The sequence below is a fragment of the Apodemus sylvaticus genome, chromosome 1 (genome assembly GCF_947179515.1).
Source record: "Apodemus sylvaticus chromosome 1, mApoSyl1.1, whole genome shotgun sequence".
Taxonomy (NCBI): Eukaryota; Metazoa; Chordata; class Mammalia; order Rodentia; family Muridae; genus Apodemus; species Apodemus sylvaticus.
Genome location: NC_067472.1, coordinates 45,173,918 through 45,200,955, shown reverse-complemented (window position 1 = coordinate 45,200,955; position 27,038 = coordinate 45,173,918). Strand labels below are relative to the sequence as shown.

Genomic DNA, 27,038 nt, shown 5'->3' with positions numbered 1-27,038 from the left:
TTTTTGGTCTCTCCTGTTCTAAAAACAGAATCTCCTATTCTAAAAGAGAGTAGTCTAATCTAAGAGAGGTATAATTAAATAAATCTTTATATTTCTCTCATATGTTACATCCCCACTGGTTTCCCCTCTGTCCCCTCTCCCTTGTACCCTTATCCCAGATTTACTCCTCACCCCTCAATCTACCTCCCCTTAGAAAAGAGCCCCCACCCCCACCCCAGGGACATTAACCAAAAAGAGCATAACAAGCTACAGTAAGACCAGGCACATACCATCACATCAAGGCTGGGCAAGGCAATCCAGTGGGGGGGGGGGGAAAGGGTCCCATGAGTAGGCAAAAGAAATCAGGGACAGCCCCCCCCCCCTTCTCACTGTTTAGGATTCCCACAAGAACACCAAGCTACTCACCTATAACGTATACACAGAGAACCTAGGTCAGACTCCTACAGGTTTCCTGATGTCTGTGAGTCCCCATAAGTTCCAAATCAGCTGATTTTGTGGGCTATGTTCTGGTGTGTCCCCAGCCCCTCTGTTTCTCTCCTCCTCCTCCTCCTCCTCCTCCTCCTCCTCCTCCTCCTCCTCCTCTTCCTCTTCCGCCTCTGCCTCCTCCTCAGGTCTCCCAGAGCCCCACTTAATGCTTGGCCATGGGACTCTGCATCTGCACCCATCAGTTGCTGGAGGGAGTCTCTCTGGCCCTTTGATGATGATTCTGCTAGACTCCTGTCCCAGCATACTCTGCAGGAAGGACATACTGTAGGTCACTGTTTTGTGACCAAGTCAGCTCAGTCAGCCAAACAAGGTCTCAAGAGATGGAGTGAGGACTGAAAAGAAAATGACAATTAGACAACATTATAACATGACTCCAGCCAGTGCTCAGGCTGAAGTGGGTTTATTTTTTTCTAGTCTGCTTTTATATCATTCTAGAAAAATACAAGGAATATGGTCAGTGCTAAGGTCAGAGTAGTTAAGGAACAAACAAAGCATAAACAAAGGTCCCTTGATTACTGTATTCAGGGTCTTAACAGGACCCTTCAAGATACAAAGAACACATTCCTCAGCTGTATTCTTCTTGAACCTATTTCCTTGTCAAATTCCTATCTGAGCCTACTTCCCTGTTCTAGCCCAATGTCAAATTCTTGCCAAATTTCTAAAATTGGCTCCAAGAGCTCTCCATAGTTTTGAGGCTGAGTTGTTCTCTCAATCCCTCCCCTTGAGGCCTTACCTGGTTACAGCTGATGGCTGCGTCAGGACCTGTTCTGAGGAGTCTTTGCTCAGGTCTCTCTGGTAGGTTTCGTGGAGTTTCCATTGCACTAGGTCCCCATTTGCCCCCAAAATGGCACCCAACTGCAGTTGTTTCTCCCAGTATTTTCTCTCTCTCCCTCCCCTACCTAATTCCTCTTGTTTTCAACCTCACCTGCCCCATTCCATTTGCTAAATCTATTCTATTTCACCTTTCTGTGAAGATCCTTGCATCCCTGCTTAAGCCTTGTTACTTAGCCTCTCTGGGTCTGTGGACTGTAGCATGATTGTCTTTTTTAAGACAAGATCTCTCTATTATGTGTTATGTAGCTCTGGCTGTCCTGAAACTCATTGTTTCAGGACACCCAGAGACCAGGTAGACCAGGCTGGCCTCAAAATCATAGAGATCCATTTTCTGCTGTTTCCTAAGTGCTGGGAATGTGCCATCATGGCTGACCCTTAAAGAAGTCTTGAACAAAGGCCATCTCCTATATATATAAATAACTGTACAGCAAATATTGTACCAAAAAAGAATGTGAAAAGGAATTGTCTTAATGAGCCATTTTTAAGAGTCTCATAAGGGAGAAATTTGTTTTTCTGGTTCTACTGATCAGAACAGCACATAAAGCCACATTAGGTATTATCACCCTATACCCACACTGTGTGTGTGTGTGTGTGTGTGTGTGTAGGGGTGGAGTGTAGCGTTAGTGGAGTCCCATGTCCACTCTGCCACAGGGCTCGGGTGCTCAGGGAGTTCCTCTGGGGAGTGGAAGTTGACGTGCTTACTCATACTGTCACTGGGCGGGTGCCAGGTCATACAGCAGCCCCTGGGATACTGCTTAGGGGTTGGGAAGCAAAGTCTGAGGTCCTGGGGACAGCCTGAGCTGGCCTGGGGATCTCCAGGCCTTTGGTGTGGCCAGGGCTGTCTGGTTTTCAGGCACCCAGGCACTTCTCTGACTGGATCCTGGAGGAATCTGTCCTTGGCTTGTCTGGCAGTGGTGGGTTTGAGGTTGGCTTGGCTTGGTCGCAGCCCTGGCTGGGGGCACAGAGAGGCCTTCTATGGGAGATTAGATGGCGGCTCTATAGGTGGAAGCCTTCTCCATTGCTCCCCAGGGCGGATAACTATGAAAAGAGGCAGTCCATGGTTTTAAGACATTTATTGTCATGGAGGAAAGTGGAAGAGTAAAACCATACCTCACTGCTCAGGTCGGGCCTGAGGTTAAATACCTTTTGCAGGGAGGAGTGTCTGCGAAGAAGAGTTTATTGCCTAAATCCTCCAGGTATTTTTCCCATGCCTGTAATCCCAGCACTCTGGGAGGCAGAGGCAGGCGGATTTCTGAGTTTGAGGCCAGCCTGGTCTACAGAGTGAGTTCTAGGACAGCTGGGGCTATACAGAGAAATCCTGTCTTGAAAAAAAAAACAAATAAAAAACCAAAACAAAAAATACACCCATAAAATGGAGCTCTGTCTTGAGGCTACAAGACCACAGGTCATGTTGTCATGTGGAGGGGCTTGGGGCTTGGGGCTTAGGGCATTGCCCTTACGTGACTGATGGCCACAAATCTATAAAGGACTATGTGTGTGGGTGGAGTGGGGTGGGGTGGGGTGGAGGTTGTAGCTACATGACAGAAGCCAGGTTCCCAGGCGAGGGTGAAACACCTTCCATCCCTTCAGCATCACCAGGATTTCTAGCCTTTGCTCAACCAGGAACCAGGCTGCCTTTCAAGGTCCTACATCCAGGTGTTGTTTTTATGCCTTGATGCTTCCAATGAATGGTCTTAGAGTTGGATACCACATTTCATTCACACAAACATTGTTCTGAGTCAGAGGCATGCATGGGTCACAAAGGAAAAAAAGGGAACATTGGGTGTTCAAAGCATAGTAAGATTGATTACAATGTCTTTCTTACAGGTCAGTTAATTCTGAACAGGTTGAGTACACAATATGGATGCTGTTCTAAATGACTTCCAAACACTGTGCTGAGTTGGTTACAGATTGGATTCAAGTTTGATTTGTAAAAGCCAACTTTAAACAACATTTCTCAGCAGAACAATTCCCATAATGTGCACCTGTAATCCCAGTCCTGGGGAGAGTGAAGCAGGACATGTAGAAGTTTGAAGATAGTCTGGACTACAGAGCTAGGGAAAGGGCAAAAGAGAGAGCTGTATTATAATGGGAAAGTCTGAAGATTTCAAGCAGGGGCGAATTCCCTGTGGCCCCTGGGTGGCCGAGGTTCTCTTCTGTCACTGATAAAAATACCCCCAACAGAAGTGATTTAAGGGCCAGAGGATTTATTTTGGCTGTCATTCCAGAGGGGATACACTCCATATGATGGGAGAGACTTGGCAGCAGAAGCCAGAGGCAGGCCAGTCACATTACACCGGCAGTGTGGGAGCAGCGAAAGAACAGGGAAAGGGGCCAGGCTATATAGACCCTTAAAGTCCACCGCCAGTGACAACGTCCTCCAGCAAGGCTCCATCTTCTCAAGGTTCTATATCATTTCTAAACATATCACCAGCTAGTGAACACATTGGTAAAATGAGGGGTATTTCACCTTGAAATCAGGACACTGGCTCTGAAGAGGAGCAGGCTATGAACAAAGGTGCAGAGCTTTTTCTAGGATCTGCAAGTGACTCTGACCCCTGGCTAAGAGCCAACAAAGAGACTCAGCAAGACAGGCACGAGGAACTGAACCAGCCAACAACTGGCAATGCCTTCCCCCAGGGCTTTTGCTAATGACCCAGCCTGGCTGAAATAGACTTTAGTGCCTGGAAGCCCTCAATAGAGAACTCAGAGACTTCCTGCTGCTCTTTTGGCCCATAAAACTGTAAGATTATCACTGGCTATTTTAAATTACATACACACATGCTCCCATGTCCTCACTTTAGTGTGCAGATCAGAAGACCACTCTTGGGAATTGGTTTTCTTCCACTCTGTGGGTCCTGGGAAACTCAGGTTGACAGGCTTGGTGGCAAGTGTCCCCACCACTGAGTCATCTTGTTGACCTCTAGATGATTTTAAAATTTATTTATTGATTTTGAAACAGAGTCTTGTGTGTCCCAGGCTAGCCTCAAACTCACTCTCCAGGCAGGAGCGACCTAGGACTGATCCTCTTGCCTATGCCTCCGCAGAGCTGGAGATAGAATCCTGTACCGTCATGCCCAGCGTATACAACGATGGGCGTAGACCCCACCCAAGGTTTTATGTATGTGACTAAACTATCCCAACTGAGCACATCTGCAGTCCTGAATGTTGTTTTAAGCAGCTTAATTTATGGTGATCTGTTATGCTTCTATGAAAAATGAATATATTTGCTCCCTGCTTCATTTATTATAGGATGGAATTTAAAGCTGTCATTTTTTTCCTAACCTGGCTAACTCCCAAATAATTGAGACAGAGACCTATCAAGTTTATTCAGCAAGCTTTAAGCACAATAACTGAGCAGGTATGTTTAACCCTCTATTCTATTTAGCTACTTCCCCAGCCATACGCCCCAAGTTACTTGGGGTTTGAGTCTCACCCTGGCTAGCTCTGCTCCATGTGTGTCCTCATGAACAACTCCCTTGGCGAGTCCTCCTCATACCTGACCCACTCGCATCTTCTTTCTCCACCCAACTCACCAACCTTTTTCTCCTCCACCCTCATCTGCCAGGTGGCAGACTCCTCCTGGCTCCTCTCTCTCGGACTTGTGGCTGGGATCTGAAATCCCATGTCCTATCTCCTCTGCCCAGTCATCGAATATTCAGCCTTTTATTAATCTCAGAGACAATTGGGGAACACTGATGCAGAAGATTCTTCAATAGTCATGACAATGCCCATGCCCAGACTGTAATCAGATCTTGGGGCACAGAAATCAGCACCTAAATACAACAGAGCCCAAGACACTTCTATTGCCATTCTATATCTTTAGGTTTCTTGCCTATAGAATCAGCCACATTGAAAAATGTTCTTGAGAGAAGTATGTGTGTATGTGTGTGTGTATGTGTGTGCACATGTGTGTAGAAAGAGCATTATTCCACACATACTATGGAATAATAACTCCGTAGTACACAACAACACAACAGCAGTATGTAGCATTAAGCACTATACAGTAGAAATGACAGATTTGTGTAGTATATATGCAAATGTTATTCTATTTTGTTTGTTTATTTGGTTATTTTTGAAACGTCTCATGTAGCCCAGGCTGGCCTCAAACTTGCTATATAATACAAGATTACCATCAGCTCCTGCCTTCTTGTCCCCACATTCTAAATGCGGAAAATTACAGGTATATGCCTCCACTTTCACACAAAAATCAAACTTTTTTTTCTTTGTAGTTCTGGGGATTGAATTCAGGGTTCCTTCATGTTGGGTAAGCACTGTACCATCACAGGTGTCTCTATGTCATTTTCATACAAAGAATTTGAGCATCTGGGTTTAGGGGGTCTACAAAGGTTTTTAAGCCAATTTCCAGAGGATAGCAAAGGATGATTATGATTCTGAAACTGTTCCCAGGACTAGTTGGGACTTTGCAGGACTAGTGAAATCCAGAAGTGTGCTATAATCACAATTTACCTATGCTGCTGGTATGGTGATCCATGCCTGAGATTGCAGCACTTAGAGGTGGAGGCAGGAGGAGCAGGGTTCAAGGCTAGGCTTGCCTACTTGATATGCAATCTCAAACAAAACCAGTCAACTAAACAAACACATAGAAAATTAATTATTGCTGTAGACAGGGGTGGTGGTGGTGGTAGGTGGGGTGGCGGGTATGGGTGGTGGGTGGGTGGGGTGTTTATCTGTGTGTACTGGGGTTAGGGGGGGAATGGGTGGTGGGTGGTAGGTGTTTATGTGTGAGGGTGGAGAGCACTGGGTTAGTGTGGTAACAACAAGGCAAAGCTTGGGGAGGAACCATCTCTGACCTGAGAACCACCCAGAGAGATTCCTCTTACTGACTTTTTCCTGCTGACATCTTTCAGACTCCAACTCTAGTTGCTGGGACTGGCTCAATGACTGAAGAAACCACCAGCCTCTTTAAACCAGGCCCAGGGCCTAGGGTTTGTTTGCCTTTTGTTCCCAACAGCCTACACTTTGTGCTGATTACTTGTATTTTTCTCTGACTGCTGGTGGAGGGGAGCACAAAAAAACGTTTGTTACCCTCTCATTGCATCCCAGGGAGAAGCGTATGGTCCCTGAGGAAAACAGTGTCAGCATCGCGTCAGTGATGAGACCTTGAACTGGCCCTTTCCTGTCTCCTGATGCTGGCCAAGATGAGGGGTGATCTGGAGTCTACTGACTGTCTCCTTCTCAGGTATGGAGCAGATTAGTGCCATCGAGACCTGCTTCCTGTGCGCCAACCAAGCCAGCTTTTCCCAGAATGCTAGTTAGCAGGGGAAAAAGCAAGCTAAGCCAAATGCCTATGTAGCCTGCTGCTGTGTGGTAACGGAGAGTTGAGGGGTGCAGTGTAGTGAGCGGCCACCTGCATCTGCAGACCCTGTTTTCCTGTTAGATCCTACACTCTGCAACATTAGAGGAGCTCTCCACCCAACAACCCCCACCCCCATCCCAGTGTCTGGTCAGCGCCTTCACCAGCTGAGATGAAAGAACTCCAGCATAGTTCACATTAGCTGTGAAGGCAGCGAGACATAAAGACACCTTTCTGAGAGACTCTCTTCTCTCTTAAATCCTTTGCCTTAAATATGCATATTTAAACAATTTTTATAACGTTTCTTTGTGTAGCGTATGACTCTCATGGAGACAAGCAGACATTTACTATATTTGAGGGCCATTCCACAGAAGAGGGAATTCCTCTTTATACTGTAAACATGGCCAAAATTCCAGGGCAAGTCAGGTCAGAGGCCCAAATCAGGGGTCTGTTTTTGTTTTGTTAAGTGGACATGTGGTCTAAATATTTATGATTATGCTCATAGATTAGTACTGCTTTCAGCCTTGATCGGAGGAGTTTCTTTTTGTGGTGGTTTAGTCAAGACTCATCCCTGGTCAACGTGATGAGAATAAGCAGCTGTCAAGTGCTCAGCCCTAAATGGGACATGTGTGTCACTGCCCAGTGTCCCTCCCTTCAGTGCCCAGAGAATCCTGGGAAGGCTTCAGGGAGGAAGAATGGAGGAGTTAGGGGACGAGGTGGGGAGTACTGTGAAGAGCTGTCTTCTGATCATGGAATGGCCACTGTCTTCACAACTTCAAAGCAACTGTGGTGACATGCACAAGAGACTGGTGAGGTGGCTCAGCAGGTAAAGGTGATTGGTGGCAAGTTTAATCTCTGGGACCCACACAGTGGAAGGAGACAGGCTACCCCTGTTAGTTTTCTCTGACCTCCATATATACAAGGTGCCATGCACATGTGTGTACGCTGTGACATGCACAAGATTGGAGTCATCAACATTCTATCACAGATGGGGCATGGGTTCACGAGGCCAACCTCCATCCTGAGGGGTCATTTTAGTTAATGGTTGCCAGGGGAGGAGAGTCACTTCTTCAGTAATGAGGATCCTGGTAAGATGCCAATGCTCTAGTAAAGAAGACTCAACTCATACTGGTGTAAGCATTCCTGATTAAACTCAGATGGTCACACACAAAAATAGACATTTAAAGGGGAGACTAAAGGGGGAAGGAGATGGGATTCAATCAAAGGAGAGTGGGAAGGAGATAAAAGAAGATGGGGAGGGTAAATATGATTAAAGAGCACTATACATATATACATATGTACATGTACATGCATATGTATATATGCCCATGAGATTGTCAAAGAATAAATTAGAAAACAGAACTACAATCTTTTTTTTCTTTTTGCTATGGGAGATTTTGACCTGGCTAAGAAGATACTCAGATAAAGTTATAATATAAAGTGTGACCAGTGCTTCGGGGCTCATAAGACGGTTGGGACATGTCCAGGACTATAAATAAGCCCTAATGAGATTTCTAGAAAACTAGGCTTCCAGTTGGAAAAAGAGAAAGACATTAAGAAAACATTGCTAATTGTGTTGGAATTCTTTTTTTTTTTTTGGTTTTAAAATGTTTATTGTTGGTGGAGAGTTGTGATGAGTGAAAGTAGAGGCCAGTCATGGCACCGTGGAGGGAGGGGGACAGGAGAAGAGGCTAAGAGGGAGAGAGAGAGAGAGAGAGAGAGAGAGAGAGAGAGAGAGAGAGAGAGGCAAAAGAGTAGGAAGGCTGTGTTGGAATTCTTGACTCTGAGCTGGCAGAAGGCCTCAGCCTGACTCCAAAGTAAAGGGCTTCTTAAAATTCTCATGTTCCCACAATCGTCCCGTTCTGTCCTGGCCCAGAATCAGTACTTCTCAGCGAACACTTTGCTGACAATCATAGGTGTTCTTTTCAGTTGATCTAACAGCTCCCCTGCCCCACTCTCTTGAAATTTAGTAAGTAAGAATATTTCTCGTCCAGGGTAGTAGCATACTACCTATATTGGTTATCCCAGCATTTGGGAAGCTGAGACAGGAGCCTAGGCTACAGAGAAAGACGCAGAGGAAGGAAAAAAACCACATAAAGGAACAGGGAAAAAGGACGAGGAGGAGAAGAATGTAAACTCAAGTTTGTAAGTTTTAGAAAGGCCACACCTAAGCTGAACAATCAGTCATCCTGTAAGGTGACTGGTGCCTGAGAATGGGAAAGTTACCGGTAGGAGTCAAGTTTATCTTCAGCTATCTACAGTCCCCTTAATTGTCAATTATTGCCCATATCTTCATGTGACCTAATATCCTTGTGACCGAGGCAGTTTAGAAAGAGTGAAAATCTTGAGAAGGAACTGAGCCCCACCCAATAGTCTGGTTGAACTCTGTTGTCAACAAAGGATCTACTGGAGGAGGGGAATTGTGGCTGGAATGCAATGAGAGGAGAATGTGAGAGAGAGAGAGAGAGAGAGAGAGAGAGAGAGAGAGAGAGAGAGAGAGAGAGAGAATTCTAGCACAGTTACTATTTAAGACCTTTTTTATTCCCAGCTGTAAACCTGAAGATTTCTAGGAATTGCATCAGAAACTCTATTTACACATAAGGTGAAGACAGGCCCTAAATCTCTGTTTGGCCTTAGTGGCACATGGTTTCCTCTCATCAGTCATATCCATGCATGGAATCTCATGAACCACCTTAATCTCTTTGTTTATCAAACAGTGGTGGGGGATGGGTGGATCACAGTGGTGGGGGACTGGTGGTCCTCAGAAACTTTTTGATTTGTCACTTGAGAGCCACCAAAATGGTCTAACAGCTGGTCTAAGACAATTAGTTTCGACTCTCCTTTAGGGAGCCCATGACCACATGTGAGTATGCCTTACTTGGTGTCCCTTTCCCCTCAGAAGCACACACCCATGTGTGGGTTACTTTTCTACCAGAGTGCTTCTCCTTCTCCTTCCTCTCATGCTGAAAGTCGAAGTTACATTATTGCTAATAAAATCTCCAGCTCTGTGTCATATGGCCACTTCTAAAATTATTTTCTTTATTGAAGACAGAAATAAAGGTCTGAATCAAAAGATTAGGGGCGATCTCCATGCTGCTGAAGGTGGCAGTGTGGAACTGTGCTTTGTGAAGGAAATCCAAGAAGACTCTGTCACTATCTTCACTGAAAACAACTGGTGGAGTTAAGAGACAGATTCCTTTTGGGGATGTCTGACTACCACCTCCTGCTGACTATAATAAGGAGATCGCAGGGGATGAGGTTGAGGTTTATTTGAGAACCAGTGTATGGGAACCTTGTGCTCCATGGTTGGTCTGGGTGCAGATGATTTCTGTCACTAAGTGTGCTGTCTGTAATAAGATTGTCACCCTAGAATGACTTTGGCCCATTAATCCCAATCCCCTTGCAACCAAAGGTAGCTTCTTCAAGGTTACTATGGCTGTGCCTGCGGATCTCAGAGAGGGCTGTTCCAACGAAAATGTCCATAAAACGTTCAAAAAACACTGGGAGCCAACTGTATCCCAAGCCTGATGACCCAAGTTTGATCCCCGGAACCCATATGGTTTAAGGGGAAGAAGACTGACACCTCTAAATCAGCCTCTGACTTCCACAGGTGGGCCTTGACACACATGTTCAATGAGTCATGTAAGAGCGAGTGTATTCTATGTAATGAAGAAGGGGTTATATATAAAGAGGCGCTGTGCCTCCCTGTTCCCTTCTCAAGCTTCTGAACACTAGATCCTAAGGGATTCAGTTTCTCACAGTTGGTAGTGGGAAAAGCTGAATGAAGTCTTGGTGCCAGACAGGAGCAACTGGCCGCCTAGACAGAGGCTGCACGCAGCTCTGAAAACTTATATATACTTATTCTTGGCTTTTTTTCCTCATCGTTTCTATAAAACTGTAAGCCTGCTACAGAAAGAGAGAAACCAGGAGTCTGTTTCTTCCAGGATTGGCCAAACCTTTAATAGAGCCATTTCCATTTGTCAAATTGCTTTCTAATTGCTTTTAAGATTCAAAGAGTTTATGGTTGTAAGGGGCCTTCTGTAACCCCAGGGCTGCAGGCATGAAGGAAGTAGAGCCATCCCCTGTCTGTGAGGCTTCATTCACCCCCAGCCTCTCAAGTCGCAGCTGTGTGGCTCTTTTTCTTTGCTGCCTGTATTTGAACATGGCACAAGGAACCTCACTAGCTGGAAAAACCAAAACCCCAGCGGAATCCTCAGGCTTGTCACTTATTTACGCATTCCCCAAGAGAACCTTGGCAAATTGCCTTGTGTTCTTGTGTCATGACTGAATAAGGTCTAGCCACACAGGGCATGGGTCAGTGGGGTTCTAATACTTCCCATCTAGTTATGTATTTTTTTTGGGGGGGGGGGTGGTTCTCGAGACAGGGTTTTTCTGTGTAGCCCTGGCTGTCCTGGAACTCACTCTGTAGTCCAGGCTGGCCTCGAACTCAGAAATCTGCCTGCCTCTGCCTCCAAAGTACTAGGATTAAAGGCGTGCGCCACCACTACCCGTCTCTAGTTATGTTCTAAATGACTACTTATTTAAACTGGTTTAAATAAGTTTATTTAAGCTTCTTTAAACAACTAAATTTGGTCCAATAGCTAGCTAGTACACTTTACGAAGTTTCTTTTTTTCAGGAATTTAAAATAGGGCACGACTTTGTGTCTGTCAGAAGTGTGTTTTGAGGACTTTCAGTCTCCAGCTTCAATTCTTTTTTTTTTTTTGAGTTTTTTTTTTAAATTTATTGATTTATTTATTTACATTTCAAATGATTTCCCCTTTTCTGGACCCCCACTCCCCGAAAGTCCCATCAGTCCCCTTTCCTCCCCCTGTTTTCCCACCCAACCCTTCCCACTTCCCTGTTCTGATTTTGCTCTATACTGCTTCACTGAGTCTTTTCAGAACAAGGGGCCACTCCTCGGTTCTTCTTGTACCTCATTTGATGTGTGGATTATGTTTTGGGTATTCCAGTTTTCTAGGTTAATATCCACTTATTAGTGAGTGCATACCATGATTCATCTTTTGAGTCTGGGTTACCTCACTTAGTATGATGTTCTCTAGCTCCATCCATTTGCCTAAGAATTTCATGAATTCATTGTTTCTAATGGCTGAATAGTACTCCATTGTGTAGATATACCACATTTTTTGCATCCACTCTTCTGTTGAGGGATACCTGGGTTCTTTCCAACTTCTGGCAATTATAAATAGGGCTGCTATGAACATAGTAGAGCATGTATCCTTATTACATGCTGGGGAATATGTGAAAGATCTGTATGACAAGAACTTCAAGACTCTGAAGAAGGAAATGGAAGAAGACCTCAAAAAATGGGAAAACCTCCCATGCTCATGGATCGGTAGAATCAATATAGTTAAAATGGCCATTTTGCTTCAATTCTTTTAAACAGCAGCCACTTATTCCCATGGGATGGAACTTCTGACTTCTCACTTGAAAATTATTTAAGGTTTACTTTTGTTTTTAATTGTGCACATGCATACAATTGTTCGTGTGAGTGCTAGCAGGTGAGATACATTAGATTCCTCTGCAACTGGAGGTTAGAGGTCACTTTGAGCTGCCTGACAGGGGTGCGAGTAACCAGACTCCGGTCCTCTGCAGGAGCAGTGTGTGCTCTTAACTGCTGAGCCAGGACACATTTAGAAATTTATCATTCTTCAGATTCCCCCTCCCCTCCTGTAATATTGTAAAACTTCTCATGGATGTATTTGTTTTGTTTATAGTTCTGTTGCAGCCTTCTGAATGCTAGGATTATACATGTGTACCACCACACCCTGCAAATGAGTCCTTATATTTATAATTAGATGTTTTGTCATAACTTTTCTCCCACATATGATCTGATCTAAAAGCTGAGAGATATGTATGTATATGTGCACATGTGTTATAAATATGTGTGTGCACACATGTATAAATACAAAAGGAGGACCTGAGATACATTTTATAAAAGAAGTTAAAAAGTCTCTCTCTCTCTCTCTCTCTCTCTCTCTCTCTCTCTCTCTCTCTCTCTCACACACACACACACACACACACACACACATCTAAAACAATGATATTCATACAAAAACTATTGTCAATCATTCTGCCTCTGGGAAATAGAATATTAAGATTTTAAAAGAGAATTGTATTAATTTTGTAGTTAAATAAGCTAAAAGGAAAACAAAACCATAAAAGAGTCCCTTAGGATCCGAGCTTATAAAAGCTTTTTCTACTTCAACTCCGTTTTCCTGATAAAGTTTGGTGTGACTGCGCTTGTACAGGTGCATAAAACAGGCATACAAATCAAACATCTACTGAAAACAAGTCTGGGCACATCACTTCCGGAAGATCCTGCTATACCACTCCTGGGCATATACCCAGAGGATTCCCCAGCATGTAATAAGGATATATGCTCCACTATGTTCATAGCAGCCCTATTTATAATAGCCAGAAGCTGGAAAGAACCCAGGTATCCCTCAACAGAAGAATGGATGCAAAAAATGTGGTATATTTACACAATGGAGTACTATTCAGCCATTAGAAACAATGAATTCATGAAATTCTTAAGCAAATGGATGGAGCTGGAGAACATCATACTAAGTGAGGTAACCCTGACTCAAAAGGTGAACCATAGTATGCACTCACTAATAAGTGGATATTAACCTAGAAAACTGGAATACCCAAGACATAATCCACACATCAAATGAGGTACAAGAAGAATGGAGGAGTGGCCCCTGGTCTGGAAAGACTCAGTGTAGCAGTATAGGGCAAAACCAGAACAGGGAAGTGGGAAGGGTTGGGTGGGAGAACAGGGGGAGGGAAGTGGGCTTATGGGATTTTCGGGGAGTGGGGGACCAGAAAAGGGGAAATCATTTTGAAATGCAAATAAAAAATATATCGAATAAAAAAAAGAAACTTCCATAAAAAAAAAATTCAGTTCTTAGCTTGGGCATGATCACGCATTTGCATCAGATCTGGTCTATATAATAAGAACCTGTCTCAAAAACAAACAAAACAGGGGGCCTGGAGAAATGGCTCAGTGATCAAGAGTACTTAGTGCTCTTGTAGAGGTCCTGTGATCAGTGGATTGCCGGAAGCTTTAGCTCCAGGGAATTTGGCAACCTTTTCTGGCTTCTGGGGGCACTCTGGAAACTAGTGCTTTTCAGATGAGAAGACACACACACACACACACACACACATAATATATATAATATATAATATATATAATATATATTAACCAAAAAGAAAAATCCTATTTATGAACTAATGTTCCCTGAAAAAGTGCCTATGTTGAAGATTCTACAGACCGATTAACATTTCCTGACTATGGAGGGTTGTAACGATGTGGGCTGACAGTCAAACTTGTATTTTAGACTTTAGTCCTTTAGGAGACACTTATATACACGCCTCTATAGTCGACCAGACATTCCTTTGCACTATCAGATAAAGCCTTTGTATTATACAGCAGATTGTGAGCTTTCACAAGCTAAGAATAGCATCAGATAGCTTCTGAAACAGTTTCTCCACTTTGCTGAGGCCTCTCCACCTGTCGACCCTATCACACACTGGTGGTGGCATTATTAAAAGTAGTCATTAATTTATACCTGATTTTTGTTCTGTGCCTATAAAAATGCACACAATCATTTCTATAGCAGGACACGTCATTCCAGGGAATCTAAATCTGTGTCTCTGGGTCATGGTTATTTATATTTGGCTCATGATAAATTCCCTATGGGTAAGAACCAGGCTTTACATGAACAGTTTCTATAAGTTGTTTTTGTTGTTGTTGTTTAAGTGTCTTAATCTGTAGTCTATGCTGGCCAGGGACCTAGTTACCCAATTTGACCTCTCAAACTCATGGTGATGATCCTCCTCTGTCTCAGCCTCCTGAGTACTGGGATTTCAACTGTGAGCTACCATTCTTGGCTATAAAGTGCCCCTGATTACACACACAGACACACACACACAGACACACACAGACACACACACACACACACACACACACACACACACCAAGTGTTGGGCACTGTGTCCTATATTCTGGAAGGAGACAGTAGCCGTCTGAAAGAGTAACCAGATTTTGTGTACACATAGGTACGCAAACAGAATCAAAAGGTAAGGTGAAGAAACTCTATGTCCATACAGAGTGTCTACATAGAAGACCCATGAGGATGTGACCGAGGAAGACCTCCCAGGATGGATGACAGGAGAGCGCAATTTTAAAAGATGACAAGGAATTTTCCTTCTGGTTAAGGCTGCAAAAGCAACTTCCCAAGAGGATGGTCAACACACACTGAAGGATGTGAGGAACAACATGGTATTCCAAGAGCCCAGAAGCTATTTGGTGCTGGGGGAGTATAAGAGGGGAGGCTGGGAAGGCGGGAGGGGCCAGGGAACTGTGGGTGAGAAGTTTAAAGACAAGTGAGGACCAAGTGACCAGAAGCTGAATGTCGCTCCCATGAGATCACCCTGGAGTCAACCTTGTTGAAATATGTGGTCTACAGTGTTGTTCAGGCTTTCCTCAAACACCCGATCGATCGCCCAAGCTGGCTTTGCTCTCATGGCAATCCTCCTGTCTCACTGTCTCACGTGCTGGAATGACAAGCACAAGGCACTATGACTAGCTTTAAAGCATTCTTTTTATTATTATTGTTTGTGTGTGTGCCATGGTGCACGTGCGTAGGTCAGAGTCAACTTTACAGAAGGCAGTTTTCTCCTTTCGCCATTGCCAAGCCTGCACAAGAGCTGAGCCATCTCATGGCGTCGGTCTCTGTCTGTTTCTGTCTGTCTCTTCTCTTTCGTCCTGACCTGATCCTCATTTTCAGTTTCCTGAGTGCTGAGATTACAGGTTACGTCAGCCTGTCTACTCCTGCATGGCCTTTGCTAGCAGGAGTGAGAAAAAAAAGTGGAGAAAGATTGAAATTCAGTAATGCTAGGGATGAGGCGCTGGTGATGGGGCTGAAAGAGAGACGGGATCCATTTATTGGAGAGGAAATTCATCAACGGTAACACTTGCTCAGCTTTGGGCATGGCTAGATTAAAGCAGAAAAACTCAGAACGACTACCGTTCTGCAGCTATTATACAGCATAATACCATGCACATGAAAATGCTGAGAAATAGTCCCTCAATAAGCAAGTCTCTGTAGCAGTCTCTGTTCTTGATCTCACTTTGCTTCCTATTTAACATTCCTTTCGTGGAGCCAGAATCCTGTGAGATCTTTACTCAGTCTCCTGGTGCATTTCTAGTCTTAACATTTTCTTTCTCTTTTCTTTTTTAAATTTATTTATTTTTTTTTTAATTGAGTATCTTCATTTACATTGCCAATGGTAAAACCTTTCCCAATTTCCCCCTCCCAAAAGACCCCCCCTCCCCAAAGATTTCCTGCCCCTCCTCCCACCCCCTGCCTCCATGTGTATGCCCCTCTACCCAGCATACTCCCACCTCCCTCCCCAGCCCCCCTCCATCCGTTTCCCTTTGTTGGGGCCTCTATTGAGCCTTTACCTGACCAAAGACCACTCCTCCCACTGATGCCCAACAAGGCATTCCTTTGCCACATTTTTGGCTGGAACCATGTGTACCCCCAGTCTTAACATTTTCAAGTTATTTGAAACAAAAAACCAAAAGGTATTTTTCAACCACATGTTTATCCATTAGGGCATCTCTAGCATAGAATTCAAAGGCAGTTTGAGAGTAATGCGTTATGTCTACAAAGACAGGCGGCTGGGTCTTAATCACCCACAGACACAAGGTGTCTTTCTTTGTGGATCGCAAAGAGTAACAATACAATTTTTTTTTTATTTTGTATTTCAAGTCAGTATGTAAGTGCACACATATTTTTCTTGGGAAAATGTTTTTGTAGGCTACTGAGAGCATCTCAACCTGCCTCTATGTTCTCAAGGAAGATGAATGACATATGCTCAGAGTTACTTGTTTCTCTAGTTGGACTCTGGAATTACATAGCAAGGGATGGATTCTTCCATCGTTATGAAGGTGATTCTTTAAAGCTAGTTTAAAGGCTGAAAAGTGACCAGTCAAATGGATTTTGAAGAGATCATTTTAAATGATCAAATATTTAGGAACTTTATCCTAGTGTATATGTGATTCATGTGATGTCTGATGAGTTTGAAGCTACCTGTTGCTAGATTTGGGGATCTCATCTTTTATTTTTTTTAATGGCCATCAAAAGAATTTTATTTCATGATATGTGACAATGACTTGACATTCAGATATTAGTGCCCATAAGAAAAGTGTTGCCAGAGCACAGCTTACTTACAGTTTAATTTTGTACTGGTTCCACGCATGCTCCCACGGCAGGTCTGAGCTGTCCTGACAAAGGCCGTTTAGCTCAGAAAGCCTGAAAAGAAACCTAGATGTTGGCAGAAACTATTTAATGATCTGTGTCCTAAAAGCTATTCTCTAAAGAAACACACATAAGCACTGGAATTTCCTATAAGTAAATGTTATTTATGTTGACAGATGTTATGTTACACATAAGCACTGGAATTTCCTATAAGTAAATGTTATTTATGTTGACAGATGTTACTATAGTATGTAGGATAACTGTCACAGAATAAAGTAATGGACATAGTTTTATTGTATTTAGGATGCCCGTTTTCACACTGTCAGCGGAGCAGTGCTATTAAGAATACATGCTTTAAGATCATTCTTATTCCTTGAATCTTGACCCGTTGTGACCTTGAGCTAAGTAGCTTAGCCTTTTTGGAAGCATCAGATTTTCTGTGAAAATAAGGGATGGATGATAACATTTGGTGGGTTTGTTAAGTATGAAGTGGGGGAGAGATGTTAATTAGCTTAGTGCCTACAGCATGGTAGGTATGTGATTTATCGTATTATGATTGTCATCAACCGATGATGTCACCATCATAATTGGTAGTCTACACATAGCATTGCCCTAGGGATTCTGTTTGTGTCATTTTGCACTCAGTGCCCTAAGAACTACCATCTTCAGAAAAAGTGCTCACAGCTGCATAAACAAACACACTTGACGGGAGTGGAAAAAGAGTCGGAGAAGCTTAGGAACAAAACAAATCGCAGGAGTGAAGAGATAGGGCAGCTGTTTGCAGCCTGTGAGAGCCCTGATGGGAATTTCTTTAAGGTTAGGCTCTGGCACACCTTTTCTTATGGAAAGTCTAAGATTCTTCAAGGACTCATTGATGACAGCTTTGGTCTGATTTAGCAGCTAAAGTCTTTATTTAATTTTTGAGAGTGAGTGAAATTTTTGTCTTTTGGGGTAGGTTATTACTACAATTTTTCTTTTATTATTTCCTACCAAAGAGGCTCTTAGAAAAATCACAAGGGTGAGAGTCTTGGAAACAATTTTCTTCCTTCTGGCCCTGGTGCTGCCTTCTTCCATCTGAGCTTTCTCTGCTCTTGCATCGTTATGGTTCTGGGTTTCCGCAAAGGAGCTGGGCCCAGGGAGCATGTGCTCTGTCAGCTACGAGGCTGCCCACTAATCCTTTCATTTTAGATGGGTCCTAAGCAGACAAAGGAGCAATGGTTGCTCTTCAAAAGAACTGTTAAAGAAATTGCAAGTTCCTTTTCTTGGTCATTACAGATTTTTTTTAAAAAAACACAATCGAAAGGGGAGAGTCCTCCCATCCCAGTCCCAACAACTCTCCAGTACTCCATTTTCCCTTTATTTAGTAAAATATCAGAATTCCAGAAGGTAGCAGTTGTGGAGTTGGGTCTCCAAGTACAGTTTGGAAGCAGAATCCTTACAGGTCTTCTCCTCCATCCACGTTAAAAATCACATTAGAATGTTCAACAGATCTCATTCCTTTTTCGCTTCCAGCATTTAATGCTTTGACATACCCTCTGGGGAAATGCCTTCGAATTGTCCCCTTGCGGGATCTGTTCATTGCACTCAGCTAGTCAAAAGCAGCACAGCACACTCCAGCATGCCTACATACTCAGGTTGGATGCAAGGTAAGGACAAAACAAACACTTGGACCTCAGCCAATGTCGCTTCCAGAAGGTTGAGAGCGCTGGGGACCAGGAAGGGATGGGAGGTGGGGGTTAGGGTTGAGGTGGGAGGGACTCTGTTTATTGGTAAGAGTAGCTCTCATCATCGTACTCCAGCTCATCATCCTCCATCTCATCCAGCAGCCCGTACTTGAACTTCCGGTAGACAGTGCCATCTTGGCCCATATAGACGATGTCGTCCTCATCATCTTCATCGTAGTCCCGGTCCCTGTACTCAATCACCTGGTCCTCATCAAGATAGCTGCTCCTGTAGGAGGAGTATGACACGGTGGGCTCTGCCAGCTTTTCGTAGCGCCCCTTTGCCACAGGTTGGCTTCGGGACTTCCGCCACACGACCACAGCAGCCCCCAGTAGCAGCAGCAGCGTGGCTCCTGAGGTCACCAGCAGAGCAGTCTTAGTGTGTTCATAGAACTCAACCTCGCTGAACGGAAGAATACACTCATCTGATGGAAGGCCGTCCCAGAGGCAGCAGCAAAGGGGAAAAAAGAAACAGAATTGGGAAAATCAAACTGTGAAGTAAAGAACTTTTTACACCTAAAATTGTAGAATCATGTTTTTTTCATTTTCTTAAGAGGCAGCCACTACAAAAACTCAATATGTACCAGTCCATATCTGATAAAACCAACCAACGCTCCTAGAACGCTGTTTGAAATCCAAAAGGGACCCCAGATCCCCGTTTCCTGGGCCAGTCTCTCAGGGTTCAGTCTTCTCAGTGATTTGTTGATTCCTGAGAAATGGGTTTTTGTTGTTTGCTTTTTGCTTTTCCTTTATTGCTAAACAAGAACTCGGATTTTTTATTTCTAAAATGGAGTTTTCTCTCTAGCTATCTTTTAGACGGTCCAACATGACTCTCCCACCCTTCAAGAACAAGAAAGCTTAATTTATAAAGCCCACAGACTCTTAGTCATTTGTGGCCTTGGAAAATTCTGGGACCAATTTGTTGCGATAAATGAGAACTGGTTTGTAAAACAAGTGGATTTTCCAACCCATTAACTTCAAATTCAAGTGGGATTCTGGAGGCAAATTCTCTGATCACTGAGGGCACTCCCTGAGCAAGAAACAGAATACTCTATTATCTTAACATTCTGACTACCATCTTAAATGACAAGGGATTTATAGCATAATTGAAAATATTGAATTCCAGAGCCCTGCCCTTTCTTAGTCATAAGCTTCTGTTTTCAGGGCTTCACTGAAAACACCGACGTGTTTGGTGTTTGCGTGAGACCACACACGTGTGCACCAACACGTGTGCACACACACACACACACACACACACACACACACTCAGGACCAGACAGGACCAAAAAAGCTCCACCGAAGAGTTAACCATAACCTGAGCATTTAGCTGATTTTTCTTATTTTATATTCATTCATTCATTCATTCATTCAGGCAGTATGACTTGAGTACTTTGATTTTATTTCCTTTTCATTGTAATCTACTATACAGTAAAGAAAAAAAGTATGAGGAAAAGCTATCTGCCCCATTGGTTGTAGAGATTTTAATATGTAGCAGGCTCTTCCTCCCCTCACCCTCCATTCCCCACTTTCTCTAACATTCTCTACCCCTCCATAGGGACCTTGCAGCACTCCTGCAACTGAGTAACCCCAGTGACTGACACACTGCTCCCCCCACCCCCCACCCCCCCACCCCTGCAGTGGTGTTTAATGGGGTTTCTATTTCATTCTAACAGGATCTTGCCTATCATGCAAAAAATGTTTCCTCTAAAATAGCACTATTATTGTTACTGTATTTAACATTACTTATGTCAGCACAGACTTGTCCCCTGGAGGAAATATGATCATACTAGATGGACAGGAAAGTAATCTGCCTGTGGCACGTGGTTCCTGAGGAAGAAGAATCTATATAGTGGACCCTTGGAGGTTGTTTTGGGGGATGTTTTCTTTTCAGGGTGCTGGATGCACTCATTTCTTACTATCTTTGGTATTAGGTCACTGGCCCAGGGCCAGCCTCTACCATTTGGTTTCTCTGTAGGAGGAAGCTGTCTTAGTATCAAAGGTACAATTAAGCTTGAATATCTGGGCTCTTTATTTCTCTTCATATCTATATTATGGTAACTTTCTAGCATGGACCTTCATCCTTAGCCCAAGAAGACTTCCTTCCTTCCTTCCTTCCTTCCTTCCTTCCTTCCTTCCTTCCTTCCTTCCTTCCTTCCTTCCTTCCTTCCTTCCTTCCTTCCTTCCTTTCTTTCTTTCTTTCTTTCTTTCTTTCTTTCTTTCTTTCTTTCTTTCTTTCTTTCTTTCTTTCTCTTTCCTTCCTTTCTTCTTCCTTCCCTCCTTTCTTCCTTTCTTTTTCCTTTGGAAGGGTTGCCTTAGATAATTTTTAGGAACTGGGAAAAATGATTAAATTCTTTCTTAGAACAAACATTCAGAAATTGCTCTCAAGAAGTTTATGCTTAAGGTTTCATTTAAACACATTGATGCAATGAGGCCTGTTGCTCTAAGCTGACAACCCTGCATTGGATCCTGCAGGGAGGTGCAGATGAGGATCTGGAGAAACCAATTGCTCTTGGTGTATAGGAAATCTGGGGGAGGAGAGGACTAATTGGAAAGGTGATACTTGTAAACTAACTGAAAGGCTGAGATAAAGAGATAAGTCCATGGCTGGTATTAGTTTTGACTTTCAGAGTTTCTTTACTTACAAGTGGACAAACATACCATTTACTGGTTTTGGTAGGGCATGATACTGCTGAATCCGTGGAGCTAACTGGTCTATTTATAGAGGAGAAATGTGTTTCAAGAGTATGTTTTCCATATAGAGAGGATCACTCCATTCAGAAACCTTAAGTTTCATTTTGTTTGAAGATGTACTCATTTTTATTTTTTATGTGTAAGAATGGCTTACATTGGTGGTTCAGCAGTAAAATTCTTGTCGTGCACTTGTATATATGAGGTTTTTACCTGCATGCATATATGTGCCCTACATGTGTGTCTGATGCCTCAGGAACCAGAATAGGACACTGGATTTCCTGAAACAGGAGTTACATACACTGCAAGAAGCCATATGGATGCTCTTAAAAGCTGAGCCATCTCCAGGCCCTCGGATCTTTCTAAGTTTTAATATACATGGATGGGGTTGGAGGTTGGAGGAATGTTGAAGGCTTGGAATTGGCAAAGTTGTTTCATTTATTCTTAGCTTTCAGTGATATCTTATTTCTAAAATGCTTCAAATCTTTAAAGACATGGCTAGATTTGAGCTAGATTAGAGTGAGTTTCAGTAGAGTCAAGATAACCAATTCCTTTTTCCCTTTCCCTTAGGAGCAAAGAAAAAGAAAGAACCAAAAATTTGATCTTTATGAAGATCAAATTCTAGACTTCATTAAGATGGGGGCAGCATAATTGTTCAAAGAATGTGAGGTTTTGGGGCTTTGTAGTCTAGTAGGCCCATGCTCAAATTCCAGTTGAGCATCTGCAGTGTGCATGTGCTTATGTGATTTTTCTTAAAATATGAAGTCTCAAAAAATTGAGGTAGCCCCAGATGGTCTCTCAAACTTTCAATTTAGCTGAGAGTGGCCCTGAACTCTTGATCTTCTTGCCTCTATGTCCTAAGTGTTTAGATTACATACAAGTACCATTCATTAAGCCTGGCTCTACATGAGCCTCTTACCTATTGCTCTGGACTGGGGCGGGATAGTCCAACCTTAGGGACTCTGTCTCTTTGTTGCTAAAATGGGGTCTGGTTGATTAAGGTTTGAACCTGAGATATCTCCCCCAAAGACGTGGGGCCTTGGTTGCCAGTTGATGAACTTATGGGGCGTGACAGATCCTGAGGAATTGACCTATTCAATAGATGTGTCTGTTGATGGATACATAATATGATGGCCTTACTTGAAGGTGGTGAAAAATGGGTTCCAGTTGGAGGAAATAGGTTACTGGGGCATGCCCCAGAAGGATGCAGTTTCTCCAACTTCTCTGCTTCCTGACTGCCAAGTGTGAGCTGTGATGCTCTACCTCACGCTTTCTAACATGCGGCTGAGGCTCACCGTTGCCTAGAAGCACCAGAGTTAAATGACCATGAACTTAAAATCTCTGACACCATGAGCTTTAAATAGTTCTCCTCAGGTATCTGTCACAGTGCTGAAAACAAAGCCAATTTGCGAGCCAGGAGGTTCCGAGTAGGTAGGCACACAGTAGGCACTCTGCGAACTCTTCATACTTCTTCCACTTTGTCCCCATCAGCTTTCTGAGGGTGTGCCAGTTTCCTGTAGGCTGCCCCACCTGCCCTCACCTGTGGAGCTCTGGCAGTCACAGCAGTCCTGGGATCTGTGGGTGTGGGAGGCATTGCAGCAGTGGAGACAGCGGTTGTCATCCATGTCTAGCAGCAGGCCAGCTGAACACCCGGTGCAGTTCTTGCTGCCGGGACCCTTGCATTCCATGCAGCTCTCGTGGCATTTTTCACAGTTAAAGTTTTCTCCCTGTTAAGAATGGGAAAGAGGTGGTTTTTGAGTGCAGAGGTTTTGACTAGGTGCTGGAGTTCTCAAATGGTTATTTTCTCTTGTCTCTGTGAGCAGGGAGGAATGCGATTAATGGTGGTGCTAAGGTGGTGTGGCTGTTCTAGTCTATTTTATCTGTGCTGGGCAAAAGACCAAACCAAAGTGTACAACTGGAGGAAACCTTAGTTGGACCTTGACCTCTGAGACGCCAGGAATAATAGTAGGAGAATTGCAGGCTTCTGGAGGATTTTGTTACAATGTAACAAATTCAAAGGCAGCCGGGTCAAGGACCAGTTGTGTCTAACTTTGCTATACACTTTTGCAGCCTAGGCATTTCCACATCACTGCACTTTGCAAAAGCAATATTCCAGGAACTAGTCGGTGACTGATTCCTTCTCAGTATCTAGACTGTGAATCCTGACATCACTACTCTCACTTGGAACCTCAGGAGCAGAGCAGGGTGGCAGTGGCTGCCTTCTAGTGGTTTCCAATAGGATGCAATTCCCAGGGCTTTGTATTTGTCAGCACATAGGTGGCTCATTGGTTTCCATTTCTTTTCACTTTTGTATCTATTTGCAGTTTTTGTTGTTGTTGGTCTATCTATGTCTATCTATCTATCTATCTATCTATCTATCTATCTATCTATCTATCTATCATCTATCCATCTACCATCTATCTCTATCATCTATCTCTCTAAGGTCTATCTATCTATCATATCTATATCTATCTATCTGTCTATCTATCTATTATCTATCATCTATCTATCTATCTATCTATCTATCTATCTATCTATCTACCTACCTACCTACCTACCTATTTATCTATCATCTATCTATCTATCTATCTATCTATCTATCATCTATCTATCTATCTATCTATCTATCATCTATCTATCTATCATATCTATCTATCATATATCTATCTATCTATCTATCTATCTATCTATCTATCTATCTATCTATCATCTATCTACCTATCTATCTAGGTAAGATCTTGCTATGTAGCCTGGGCTGGCTTCATTGATCCTCCTGCTCCTGTGCTCAGCCTCCTGAATGCTGGGATTCGACTTCAACTTTCCATCAAGCCAGTGCTGTGGTTTTCTTTGGCCCTTGCTCTTTTGTATTAGGTATCTGCTTCTTTCTTGTGCCCAGACTCAGAATATAATCGGAGATTATAACAAAAACAATTAAAACTCATTGAAAGAGGGTTCAAAGTTGATGGCAACAATTCTCTCCTCTGGTACTAGAAATATAGGTTATGGAAAGACACCCCATTTAAATAATAATAAATAATAATAATAATAATAGTTGTTGCTGGTGGTGGTGTGTATATATGTGTACATATAGATGCATATGCAGGCATGCATGCGTAAGTCAGGGGACAACTTTTAGGAGCTGGTTACCTCCTTTCACCATGGGATCTGAGGATTATACTTAAGTTGCTGGTTTTTGCTTACTAAGCCATGTTAATGGCCCAGACAATACTGCCTTACTGTACATCCATGCCTTCAGTGACAAGGAGGAGAAACACGAGGTTAGGTGCTCAGTGGTGAGCACTTGCCATGTGTGTGTTAGGCACCACTGAAAATAAATACATGAAAAGAACAGGAAAAGAGGAGTGGGAATTGCTTTGCTCGAAGCAGTTGGGAGTATCTACAATGAAGATAGAGTGTTTTCCGAAGCTCTTGTCAAATCTTCTGGGTGTGGTCCTACCTATGTTACTTCTATCCACATGATCATCAGGAAATTCTTAAACTTCTTGGTGCCTGATTCTCTGAAATTTAACATCCATGTCAGAATTCAAAGAGAGCTTATATGTAAATGTGTTGATTTATTTTAATGTAACCATCGATGCATTTTCTTATGGTTTCTAGTTTAGAAACACAACCAAGAAGTGAATGGATTCAGAAGATCCGAGGCTCCCAGGAAAGCTGGTTATCCTATACTCATTGTAAGATGCGGAGGAAATGGAAGAGCAGGGCCAGCAATCTTCCTCCCATGTTCACGTGCATGTCTGTTCAGACAGCCAGAAAGAGGAGAGCTTGTGTTTCTGTTGTAATGGAGAATGAGCTTCCCCTGTGGTCATAGCGAATGGCTATAAGGATCAAGTTATCTTAGATCCTTTCGGTTCCCATGAATCAGTGGAAGCTGAAGGTTGGTAGCTTGACTGTTTTATGAGTGAAAGAGATGGTAGAGTGCTAAATGTAGGCTGTGCAAAGTACAGGGATATGTAGGCTGTGTGGAGTACAGGGATATGTAGGCTGTGTGGAGTACAGGGATATGGAGGCTATGTGGAGTACAGGGATATGTAGGCTGTGTGGAGTACAGGGATATGAAGGCTGTGTGGAATACAGGGATATGTAGGCTGTGTGGAGTATAGGGATATGTAGGCTGTGTGGAGTACAGGGATATGTAGACCATTTTAACTGAGCGCCCCATGGGTGTGAGTGGGAGAGCATACTCCAACCCCAGGTCTCAATACCTTTCCCTCTCTGTACTCCCCTATAATACATTCCGGGATGCAAATTCCTTTCTGAAGGTGATAGCTCCATACACAGGACAAACAGTTCCATGCCTCCTTTCCTGAAAGAGAAAGAGAGAGAGAGAGAGAGAAAACACATTGTGAGACAGATTTCAGATTCTAACTTCTGTCTTGATGTCAGAGCACTTGGGAGTAAGGAAGTTGTCAAGCACATTGAAGCTGGAAGGGGCCTGAGGCTGTGACAAGTGTCCACAAGACAACATAAAGACTTACAGTCTCATCTTGGAGACTCCCAGTCTGGACACTGAGAATTTGAGGATGAGAGCTTGTATGTCACAGCAAAAGATTTCTAGAAAATGAGGAATGCCAATTTCGAAAGGAAGCAGTCCGTTGTTCCAGTCACATGGGTCTGCAGCCTGTTACACAGCAGGGAGGCTATGTATATAATAATCCGGATTTCAAACTATCTAGCAAAGGGGATTTCAAATCCTCAGGGAAACCACAAACATTTGATGGTAGAAAAAAGAAAGGCTTCCTTTTTCCAGCTGGAGATAGAACCCAGGGCCTTCCTTGGACATGCTGGGCAGAGGGTCTACCACAGGCTACACCTGGGCCCCTCAAGTTTCAAAAGCATTCCTCGCTTTCTTTCTTTCTTTCTTTCTTTCTTTCTTTCTTTCTTTCTTTCTTTCTTTCTTTCTTTCTTTCTTTCTTTCTTTCTTTTTTTTTTTGGTTTTGTTTTGTTTTTCAAGGCTAAGAGACTCTATTACTGCTTCTAAGGGGCCTTGAGGCTGGGGAGACAGACCTTTCCACATTTCCTTAAAATTCAGAACAGCTCACCATCTGCTTTGCCTTACACTGACCTACCCTATTTTTATCCCCCTCCCCCAAACCAGCCCAGTGAGTTCAACTCACACAGCGTGGGCCTAGAATTTGGCTGTGAGGAGCAATGGGTAGAAAGTTGGCTTAAGAAATTTCAGGGTTTATACTGTGTGGGGAGGATGAATAAAATGGTGAGCATATTAGAGGAAGGTAATAACTAACCAGTTGCACACATGGGTATAGATTAGGTCTCTGTGTGGCACACCCACCTCCCTGACTCCCAGTGCTTCAGAATGGTGTTTTTCTCTTTCCTCTCCTCCCGCTCCTTTCCACTTTTCTCCCCTCCTTTTCTCTCCCCCTCCTCTTCCCTTCCCTCCTCTCCCCTTTCCATCCCATCTTTTACCCCCCCTGTGTTCCCATCCTCTTCCTTTTCCCAACAGGATGTCACTCTCTGTGTAGCCCAGGCTGACTTCAACCTTCCCTGCTCCTCCCACCCCAGTCGTCCAAGCACTGGAGTTGCAGGTGTGTGCCCCATGGCCATCAAATAGCTTTCTTCTTAACAACTAAACTTACTGGACAGTCAAAATGGGTGAAGCACAGGTACTCTGCTCATTCAAACTGCCAACTTTTTCTCTATTTGTTCCCCATGTCCTCCTT

At 43.5% G+C, this 27,038-nt stretch overlaps 1 protein-coding gene across 1 annotated transcript in view; it reads right to left on the bottom strand.

Annotated features, from left to right (window-relative positions):
* Positions 1–17,960: 17,960 nt before the first annotated feature.
* The window catches only part of Pcsk5 (proprotein convertase subtilisin/kexin type 5), a 424,235-nt gene continuing 415,157 nt past the window's right edge, over positions 17,961–27,038 (bottom strand). The window contains exons 36-38 of the mRNA XM_052188627.1: positions 25,563–25,663; positions 22,877–23,063; positions 17,961–19,073 (exon numbers count right to left, since the gene is read on the bottom strand). Coding sequence (XP_052044587.1) covers positions 18,691–19,073; positions 22,877–23,063; positions 25,563–25,663 — 671 coding nt within the window. The 3' untranslated portion in view covers positions 17,961–18,690. The remainder of the gene's footprint in view (positions 19,074–22,876; positions 23,064–25,562; positions 25,664–27,038) is intronic.